The sequence below is a fragment of the Aethalodelphis obliquidens genome, unplaced genomic scaffold (genome assembly GCF_003676395.1).
Source record: "Aethalodelphis obliquidens isolate GAN/ISIS:26980383/991018 unplaced genomic scaffold, ASM367639v1 scaffold4, whole genome shotgun sequence".
Taxonomy (NCBI): Eukaryota; Metazoa; Chordata; class Mammalia; order Artiodactyla; family Delphinidae; genus Aethalodelphis; species Aethalodelphis obliquidens.
Window position 1 is genome coordinate 1796324 of NW_020837948.1, and position 10726 is coordinate 1807049.

The following is a 10726-nucleotide window of genomic DNA, read 5'->3' on the forward strand; positions in this document are numbered from 1 at the left end:
AGAGGGTGCAGACTCATGGGTCAGCCATGTGCCTTCGAGTCTAAAAGGCAGGGCTGACTGCTCTCTGTGTGTTCTCTCCCCTTCCCACACCCTGGCCCCTGGCCGTGTGGATGGCAGATGTTTGCTGAGGAGGAGGCCGAGCTGATGCGGGAGACTTCCCCAGAGAAGCTGCAGCAGTACCGCCAGGTGCACCTCCTGCCAGGCCTTCAGGAACAGGGCTGGTGCGAGATCACTGCCCACCTCCTGGCACTGCCAGAGCACGATGCCCGCGAAAAGGTGCTACAAACACTGGGTGCCCTCCTGGCCACCTGTCGGGACCGCTACCGTCAGGACCCGCAGCTCAACAGGACGCTGGTCATCCTCCAGGCTGAGTACCAGGCACTGGCTGCCCTGGAGCTCCAGGATGGCGAGGATGAGGGCTACTTCTGGGAACTCCTGGGCTCTATCAACAGCTTGCTGAAGGAGCTAAGATGAGGCTGCCCCTGCCACTGGGACTAGACCGGGATGCTGCTAGTGAGGCTGAGGGGCACCGGCTGGGGTGGGCTCTTCAGGGGATACCAGCTAGGAGGGAGGACTTCCCCACTGGGGCCTGGGCATCATCTGGGCAGTGCTGGCCTGGCCATTAAATGGAAGCATGAAGGCCATTGTCTGTCTGTTTACTGTGTGTCTGTGCAGACTGGGCACAGTGTTTTGGTGGTCTTTGGGTGATAGCGCCCTGAGGTCCCCTGGTGACGTGCTGGGTGGTCAGTCCAGGGCATCCAGTAACAGGCCCCGTGGGAAGGGTCTGGGCCCAGGAGTTGGAAAACCCCAGTTGGGACCCAGCTCTTTACCAGCCAGTGAGTGGCTCTGTGACTTTGGGAAGTCATTTAACTTCCCTGAGGCTGTTTCCTCATCTGTCAAAGGGGAATGCTATTAAATGAGAGAAAACATACATAAAGCACTACACCAGTGCCTGGCACTCGTGCTTGCCACCTCCTCACCCAGCTATGTCGGGAGGTCTGGGTAATCATCTCACTGCCCCCTTCATCCTGTGCCTACATATTAGTTTCAAGGCCACTGGCACTGGCAGAAGCCTGAGGGCATCTCCACACGCAGGGATGCCGTGTCAGCCCAGGCAGCTGATGGGCGAGGCTGGAGCTTTTGGTGCTGGGGCCTGGGTGGTGGGACTGCGGTGGCTCCGTGCCCTCTGGAGGCCTTTGGGTGTAGGCCTAACTCTGGGAGAGGAGTAATCTCGATAAAGCTGGTAGTGGGAGCCCAGGCCTGCCAGGCCCACCTTACAGGGCAGAGGTGCTTCTCTGTGCCCTTGCCCCTCTTCTGTGTCCGTGGTGATCTGCACTGAGCTGGAGGAGGCGGCCTTGGAGGCAGGGGCAGCCGAGCCTGACAAGTCGCTGCTCCCACCCCAGAGAAGCCGGGAGCCTGCCTCAGGTTGCCATGGCAACCCCTGCGCTGGGCTTTCCTGATTTGGATTCTGGTGCGTTTGTTTTTCTGCCTTTCCCAATGCACCAGAGGCTCACTCCTGCTGCTCAGGCAGCCCCTCCCAGCCTCCATGTAGAAGTCTCCCCATCCTGGCCTTGCATGTAGAAATCTCAGCTTCACTGAGCTGAGGAGAAACTGAGGGCCAGAGAAACCTGGGGCAAGTTGGTGGCTTCCTTCCCTGCAGTCTCTTTGCTCGGCCTCAGACCCTCCCCTGCCCACCTCATGCCACAACACACAGGAAGCCTGGGAGTGCTGCTGGCTGCAGAGAGCTCTCCCAGGAGGGTGGGAGGAAAGCAGGAGTCTGTTGAGCCAGGGTAGGATGCCTCAGGGCTCAGCCGTTGTGGGGATCAGACCCAAAGTCTATCAAGTGTTGGATACCTACTGACTCACTGCCTTTAAAACCTCTCAGTAGCCTTCGAAGTACATTTTACATATGAGGAAATCATGGCCAGAGAGGCTAAATGATCTGCCTGAGATCACACAGGTTGTGAGTGGCAGAGCTGGAGTTTGCTGGGCTGACCATGCTGTGGAAAACTTAAATGTTTGGCTCAGAAGAGTATCATTTTAATTTGACAGGCCGTGGTGGGAGGGCCAGGAGAGATGGCAGAGCAGGGCAGGGTACAGAAAGGAAGTGTTGGGACCTGGCTAAGGCCAAGGTCAAGAGTCTCTTTAAAGAGGGTGTCAGGAGACTCTCAGGTGGATTTGAGAGAGGGGGAAGGTGAGACATAGGGGAATGGGGCTGCCCTGGCACGTGGAGAGTGGGGAGCTTGGACTTGGGAATAAGTCTGGTCTGAGTCTCGGTCCTGGCAGAGGTGAGCACTGAGGCTGTAGGAGCAGGTGCACTATTGGGATGAGGGCTGACAGAAATGTGGGGAGCTGTGGAAGGAGGGCTTGTGAGGCCCCTGTGGTAGTATCAGGCTAGGACTGAGGATCCCCAGAGCCATTGAAGCTTCTGTAACCACCAGGGTCTGATCTGGGATATGGGAAGGGGTTCCCACGGAAGGAGTGACACTAGTAGAGGCCTAATTGAGGACCCCGGTATCTCTTCTGCCCTCAGGTATGCTGCATAAAATAGCATACCTGTAAAGCAGAAAGGAGATTTGGGGCCATGAACTCTTGGGGAGAGGGGACCCTGGGGCCGAGAAAAGAGCATATGGGAGGTGAGAGAGGGGAGCCAGACCAGTGCCAGGCTGCCACAGACGGGTGATGGGACCGTTTCTCCCTTCTTCTCCACTTCACATACACACAGACAAGGCATCAGGGCGGGTGAAGCTTGGTCTGCAGTCTGTCTTCTCAGTGGCCTCATCTGGGTTCATCATGGGCCTCTGACTTCTTGGTCCTGGACCCTGAAGCAGACCTTCCAGGGACACAGGCAGCAGTGTGACCCAGGGCTCAGGCTCAGGCTGCATGGGTGTGGATTCTGGTTCTGCCACCCAGTTCATCAGTGATGGTTGTCTGCAGGTCTAGGAGGAGCCCTTTTCTGCCTTCCCTTTGGGTGCCATCCTGGGAACAGTGCCCAGGGAGTGTGACCTGGGCTTGAAGTTAGGCAGAAAGTGGTAATGGCGGGCGGGCATAGTGACCAGACTTGGGGTGATTCAGCTTCCTGCCAGGGCCTGGAAGCCGTTTATTTCTTCTCCCACCCCTGTCACGTGGTGGGGCCCCAAGGCTCTTGGCCTTCTGGAAAGGACTGGACTGAGAGCTCTGACTGGCTGACACCCTGTAGTCCCTGGATGATTGCTGGTTCCCTGCTCCTCAGCTGGGCTGAACCAGGCCCTCTGTGCAGGAGGCTGACAGGGGTGGGGGGAGTAGGGTGGGGGGCCTAGGTCCTCTCCCCATCCCTCAGCAGGCTTGGTCTTTATTAATCCACTTGTTCATTCATTCTTTCATTCAAATTGTATTTGTTGAGCACTTACTCTGTGTTGGGCACCCCCTGGCCTGAGATTAGTAAATCACAGGCCCTGCCACCAGGGAGCTCACAGTCTGCTGGGGAAGCAGTTGAGCGTGACATATACTGTGGTAGGGGAAGCCTTGGTCAGTTGGAGCTGAGGAGACCCCTCACCTAGTTGAAGAGGTCAAGGAAGGCCTCCCAGAGCCAGTGGTAGCCAAGCTGTAGCCTGAAGGACATTTGAAGAGCAAGCCAAGTGGAGTGGGGAAAGGGTTTCCAGCCTGAAGATAGAAGAAGGCCTGAGGTTGAGAGAGAGTGGTCCATTTGAGGAACCCAGAAGTTCACCATAGGTGGAGGAAGTGCCAGGGGTGAAGGGCCAGGTGGCCACGGTGGAGCCACAGAAGTCAAGGGGACCACATTCTCCAGCAGCCTACCAGCCTTGCCAGGGAGTGCACCCTCGTCCCGATACAGCAGGGAGCAAGGGGTGAGTTTTAAGCATTCTCCTGGCTGCTGCTCAATTCATTTATTCAGTCCTTCATTCACAAACAAATCTGATTTAGGACTACTAGGACCCAGGTGCTGTTCTAGGGCATGAAGTGGTAAGTGGAACAGTAGAGGTGTGTGTGGGGTAGACCCTGACTAATAAGTATGTAATATGATGTCCGACAGTGAGTGCTGAAAGCTATGAAGAAAAATAAAACCTGAAATGGGGTTAAAGAGTGTCAGGGAAGGCCTCTCTGAGGAGGTGCTGTGTGAACAGAAGGAAGCGGGGCAGTGAGCCCTGTGGGGATCTGGGGAAGTGCTTTGTAGACCAAGGGAATATCAGAGGCAGGAACATGGCTGGGTGTTGGAAGAAAAGCAAGAGTCAGTGGAAGGGAGAATAGTAAGCAACATGGGGAGGGCAGATCCTGGCTGCTCTGGTAAGGACTTGAGCTTCTTTGCGATGGGAGCCATTGGAAAGTTGTGAGCAGAGGAGAGACCCGACGTGACTGACATTTTAGCAGGATCACTCATGTTGCTGTGGTGAGAATAGATGACATGGGCAGGAACGAAGCAGGAGGCCCATGCGGGGTGTGATGTAGAATCTAGGTGAGAGCTGATACGGTGTGAACCAGGGTGACGATAGAGAAGGTGGTGTGAAGTGGTCAGACTCCAGATGTGTTTTAAAGGTCAAGCTGAGAGGACTTGCTGACTGACTACATGTGGTGTGTGAGGAAAGAAGAGTCAAGGATGAAGCCCTACCTGGGGACTTGAGCAAACTGGTGTGTGGAGATGCTGTTTACAAAGTGGGAGGATAGAAGAGTAGGGGAAAAAAGATTGGGGCCTTGTGGTGGGTGTTGTTTTGACATGTTTGTATTGAGATATTGATTGGACATTCCAGTGGGGATGCTGAATAGGCAGCTGGAGAGAGTCTGGAGCTGAGGGAAGAGGCCACCTGTGAAGAGAGAAACTCAGAAGCAGTGTGTGATGGAGCTAGCTCATAGCAGTGTGTGAGGCGTGTGGATATGAGAAACATTGTGAGCTGGTTGTGGAACACAGCCATTGTTAAAAATCAAATTGGGGGGCTTCCCTGGTGGCGCAGTGGTTGAGAGTACGCCTGCCGATGCAGGGGGCGTGGGTTTGTGCCCCGGTCCGGGAGGATCCTGCGTGCCGCGGAGCGGCTGGGCCCGTGAGCCGTGGCCGCTGAGCCTGCGCGTCCGGAGCCTGTGCTCTGCAGTGGGAGAGGCCACAGCGGTGAGAGGCCTGCGTACCGCAAAAAAAAAATCAAATTAGGGACTTCCCTGGCAGTCCAGTGGTTGAGACTTTGCCTTCCAGTGCAGGGGGTGCGGGTTCGATCCCTGGTTGGGGAGCTAAACTCCCACATGCCTCGCGGCCGAAAAACCAAAACATAAAACAGAGGCAATACTGTGACAAATTCAATAAAGACTTTAAAAATGGTCCACATCAAAAAAAATCTTTAAAAAAATCAAATTGTATATACTTAAAATTAAATATTAAAAGAACAAAGGTAATTTTTAAAAACTAGTAAAAGAGCAAATTAAACCCAAAGAAAGCAGAAGAAAAGAAAATAATAAAGATAAAAGCAGAAACCAATAAAGTTGAAGACAGAAAAACTAAAGAAAATCAGTGAAATGAAAAGATGGTTCTTTGAAAAAGAATCCAATCAAAAAATGGGCAGAGGACCTAAATAGACATTTCTCCAAAGAAGACATACAGATGGCCAAGAGGCACATGAAAAGATGTTCAGCATTGGTAATTATTAGAGAAATGTAAATCAAAACTACAATGAGATATCACCTCACACCTGTCTGAATGTCTGTCATCAAAAAACCCACAAACAGGGACTTCGCTGATGGTCCAGTGGTTAAGACTTCACACTCCCAATGCAGGGGGCCCGGGTTCAATCCCCGGTAGGGGAACTACATGCTGCAACTAAGAGCCCACATGCTGCAATGAAGATCCCGTGTGCCACAACTAAGACCCGGCACAGCCAAATAAATGTATATATTTTAAAAATCCACAAATGATAAATGCTGGAGAGGGTGTGGTGAAAGGGAACCCTCCTACACTGTTGGTGGGAATGTAAATTGATACAACCACTGTGGAGAACAGTATGGAGGTTCCTTAAAAAACTAAAAATAGAACTACCATATGATCCAGCAATCCCACTCCTGGGTGTATATCTGGAGAAAAACATGGTCCGAAAGGATACATGCACCCCAGTGTTCATTGCAGCACTGTTTACAGTAGCCAAGACATGGAAGCCACCTAAATGTCCATTGACAGAGGAATGGATAAAGAAGATGTGGTACATATATACAATGGAATATTACTCAGCCATTAAAAAAAGAACAAAATAATGCTATTTGCAGCAACATGGATGGACCGATGGACCTAGAGATTGTCATACTGAGTGACGTAAGTCAGACAGACAAAGAGGAATATTGTATATCGCTTATATGCAGAATCTAAAAAAAAAATGATACAAATGAACTTATTTACAAAACCCAAAAAACTAACAGACTTAGAGAATGAACTTATGGTTACTGGGGGTGGTGGGGGGGAAGGGTTGGGCGGGGAGGGATAGTTAGGGAGTTTGGGATTGACTTGTACATGCTGCTATATTTAAAATGGATAACCAACAAGGACCTACTGTATTAGCACAGGAAACTCTGCTCAATATTATGTAACAACTTAAATGGTAAAAGAATTTGAAAAAGAATAGATACATGTATATGTATAACTGAATCACTTTGCTGTACACCTGACACTAACAACATTGTTAATCAACTATACTCCAATATAAAATAAAAAGTAAAAGAGAAAAAAAAAAGAAAAGCACTTATTAGCCCAGCCGCTGAGGGGGCTTTCTGGGGGCTTATTGGTAAGAACATGAGGAGAAGCAACTGTCAGTCTGGGTAAAAGCTACCCTTTGCTAATACCTCTTGCCTTGGTAAAGGCGACACCTTTCTTAGGTGGTGGTTGGAACAGCAGCCAGAGGAGATCAGCCTGCCCGTGGGCACCTGCACCACTGTTCCCTAGCAACGTGCTCTAGCGGCGATGGACTTTTATGCTGGCAGATGGAAGTCAGATCTTGGTTGGCAAAGCCTTCTCTCCGGAGAAGCTAAAACTCATAGGAAAGGTACATCTTAACTAAGGTGTAGTTGGACTTTATTCCTTTTATCTCACCTTGCCTGGTACAATAGGGTAATTAATCTATCATTTGTTTTGAGTATGTTTAATTTCTTTATTGGTTTATTAAGAGACATCCTGTATTCTCTTGGCTAGTGATATTATTATAATTCCCACAGTGAATTTGTGTTAAATAAATTGCAAAGACAAAAAAAAAAAAAAAGAATTACAGATCAGCATCCCTCATAAGTGATGAGGTTGGGGGTCTTGGGGAGGGGAGATCTTGGAGGCTGTGGTAAGTACTTCAGATTTTTCCGCAGTCCCTAGTAAAATCTTCAGTGCGAGCTCCTCGACAGAATATTAGCAAATTGAATGTAGCAGTATATAAAAAGATACATCATCACCAAGTGGCTGTTTATCCTGGGAATACAAGACTAGTTCAACTCAAATCACCACATAAATAGACTAAAGAAGAAAAAGCCACATGATCACCCCAATAGATGCAGAAAGAACATTTGACAAAATTCAGTATCCATTCTTAATAAAAACTCTCAGCAAATCAGGAACTAAGGGAACTTCCTTAACCTGATGAAGGGAAACCACATAAAAACCTACAGCAAACCTCAAACTTAATAGTCAAAGACTGACTTCTTTTTTTCTAAGATTGGGAACAAAGCAAGAATGCCGGCTCTCACCTCTCCTTTTCAATATCGTACAGGAAATCCTGGGCAGTGCGGTAAGGCAAGAAAATGAAATAAAAGGCATACTGAATGAAAAAGAAGAAATAAAACTGTCTCTATTCATAGACGACACAATTGTCAGTGTAAAAAAAATCCCATGGAATGTACAAAAAAATCTCCTAGAAATAGCAATACGTTTAACATGCTCCTGAGGTCAACATACAAAAATCAACTGTATTTCTATATACAACTGGGAATTGAATTTAAAAAACGAACATTTACAATAGCAGTGAAACAAATGAAATATGTATAAATCTAGCAAAGTAATATGCAGGGTTTTTATGCTGAAAACTACAAAACACTGATGAAAAAAAGTTAAAAAATCTAAATAGAGAGACACACTGTGTTCATGTGTTGGAAGACTTAATATTGTTAAGTCCGCCCCCTAAATTGACCTATAGATTCATTGCATTCCCAAGTAGGAATTTCTTAGATATCAAGAGTCTGATTTGAATATACAGAAATGCAAAGGAATTGGAATCACTAAAACAACCTTGAAAAAGAGGAATGCAGGACTTCCCTGTTGGCGCAGTAGATAAGAATACGCCTGCCAAGGCAGGGGACACAGGTTCAAGCCCTGGTCCAGGAAGATCCCACATGCCGCGGAGCAGCTAAGCTCGTGTGCCACAACTACTGAGCCTGCGCTCTAGAGCCTGCACGCCACAACTACTGAGCCCACGCGCCACAACTACTGAAGCCCGCATGCCTAGAGCCCGTGCTCCACAACAAGAGAAGCCACCGCAAGGAGAAGCTCACACACTGCAACAAAGAATAGCCCCCACTCGCCACAACTAGAGAAAGCCTGTGCACAGCAATGAAGACCCAATGCAGCCAAAAATAAAAATTAAAAATCAAAACTTTTTTTAATAAAAGAGGAATACATTTGGAGAACTCATACTAGCTGGTCTTAAGACTTACTACAAAGCTATAGTAATCAATACAGTGTGGCATTGGTCAAAGAATAGACACATAAATCAATAAATCATAACAGAGTTCAGAAATAGACCCACACAAATATAGTTAATTGAGTTGACAGAGTGCAGAGACACTTCAGTGGAGAAAGATTCGTCTTCAATAAATGATGTAGCAACAACTGGACAGCCATGTTTTAGGAAATGAACCTTGACCTATACCTGTCATCTTATACAAAATTTAACTCAAAACCAAACATAGACCTAAATGAAAAATTATAAAACTTTTAGAAGAAAACAGGAAATAAATCTTTGTGACCTTGTGTTAGGCAGAGTTCTTAGCTACAACACCAGAAGCACAATTCATAAAGTTAAAAATTGATAAATTGAACAACATCGGAATTAGAAACTTGATCTGTGGAATTAAGAAAATAAAAAGACAAGCCAAAAACAGGGAGAAAATACTTGCAAATTATATATCTGACAAAGGTTTATATCCAGAATATATAAAGAATCCTCAAAACAAGAAAATAGTCAACTCAATTTAAAAAAATAAAGATTTGAAAAGACATTTCACCAAAGTAGATATACAAATGACAGATAAGCAAATGAAAAGATGCTCAGTGTCATTAGTTGTTAGGGAAATGCACATTAAAACCACAATGAGACATGGATAGACACCTATTAAAGCGGCTTAAAAAAAAAAAACCCTGAACACAGCCTGACAATACCACATGCTGGTGAGGATGCAGAGCAACTGGAATGCTCATATGTTATGGTGGGAACACAGATGATGTGTTTCTAAAGAAGAAAAAGCCACATGATCATCCCAATAGATGCAGAAAGAATATTTGACAAAATTCAATATCCATTCCTAATAAAAACTCTCAGCAAATTAGGAACAGAAGGGAACTTCCTTAACCTGATGAAGGGAAACCACATAGAAACCTACAGCAGACCTCAAACTCAATAGTCAAAGACTGACTTCTTTTTTTCTAAGATTGGGAACAAAGCAAGAACGCTGGCCACTATGGAAAACAGTTTGGTAGTTTCTTATAAAGTTCAGCATGTTCTTATCATACAGAATCCCAGTCTCACTCCTAGGTATTTACCCAAGATAAAAAAAAATCTTTGTTTATACAAAAACTTGTACATGAATATTTATATCAACTTTATTTGTAACAAAACAAAATAGAAACAATTAAAATGGTCCTCATCTGGGGATGGAGGGACCAATGTGGTAATCCATGCACTGCTTCTGCTCCACAGTGGGAAGGAATGGACTGCTGATGCCCACAGCAAACACATGCGTCTCAGATGCATGCTGCTGATTGAAAGAAGCCAGACTCAAAAGGCTGCAAACCTTTTGCTTTATTTATGTGACAGTCTGGAAAAGACAGAACTATAGGGAAAGCGTTTTGTCAGGACTTAGGGGACATTTCCACGACATTGGGGTAGCACAGGGGAATCTTGGGGAGGGCATTGGAACTGTTTTGTGTCTTGGTTGTGGTGGTGGTTACACAACTCTACGCATGTGTCAAAACTCAGAATTGTGAACCAAAAAGAGTGAATCTTAATCCGTGTAAATTTATAGCTAAAAAATTTTAAGGTAATAAATATTCAGAACGTATCCTTTCCTAACGTTTGACTGTTATCTCTGCTCCTGAGATTACTTCCGTCTATTGCATCTAGTGGTGGAAACGCTTTTCTTCCTGCGCTTCTGTGCTTCTCTTCCCAGTTCCACCGTCAGGACACCGCGTGGGTGGCTGGAAATCTGATGTGGTGGGAGTATTTACACCGTAGAAGTTGGGAAATGCTACAGACCAAGGCTTAATTTATTGTTTTGTTGATTGTCTAGACTTAAGAAAGTGATGACGAAAACGTTAATGCCAATTAAACTTAAAGTGTGTCATCTATACATAGCACAAAAAATTGAGGAAATTGTCTTACAGTATTTGACAACTAGTACTGATTCAGCAAAGAGGTCACTCACTGACAAACAAGTAAAATTGTCACACATATATTTCTGTTGTTTTACTTCCTTACTCCTTAAGGTAAACAAAAATATCAACCAATATTCA

General features: G+C 46.6%; 1 protein-coding gene across 4 annotated transcripts in view; it reads left to right on the forward strand.

The window, feature by feature from the left end:
• The window catches only part of SIL1 (SIL1 nucleotide exchange factor), a 293563-nt gene extending 292919 nt beyond the window's left edge, over nt 1-644 (forward strand). For all 4 annotated transcript variants that reach the window (XM_027096186.1, XM_027096162.1, XM_027096178.1 and 1 more), the window contains one exon: nt 118-644. In XM_027096186.1, coding sequence (XP_026951987.1) covers nt 118-474 — 357 coding nt within the window. In that variant the 3' untranslated portion in view covers nt 475-644. The remainder of the gene's footprint in view (nt 1-117) is intronic.
• Nucleotides 645-10726: the final 10082 nt, after the last annotated feature.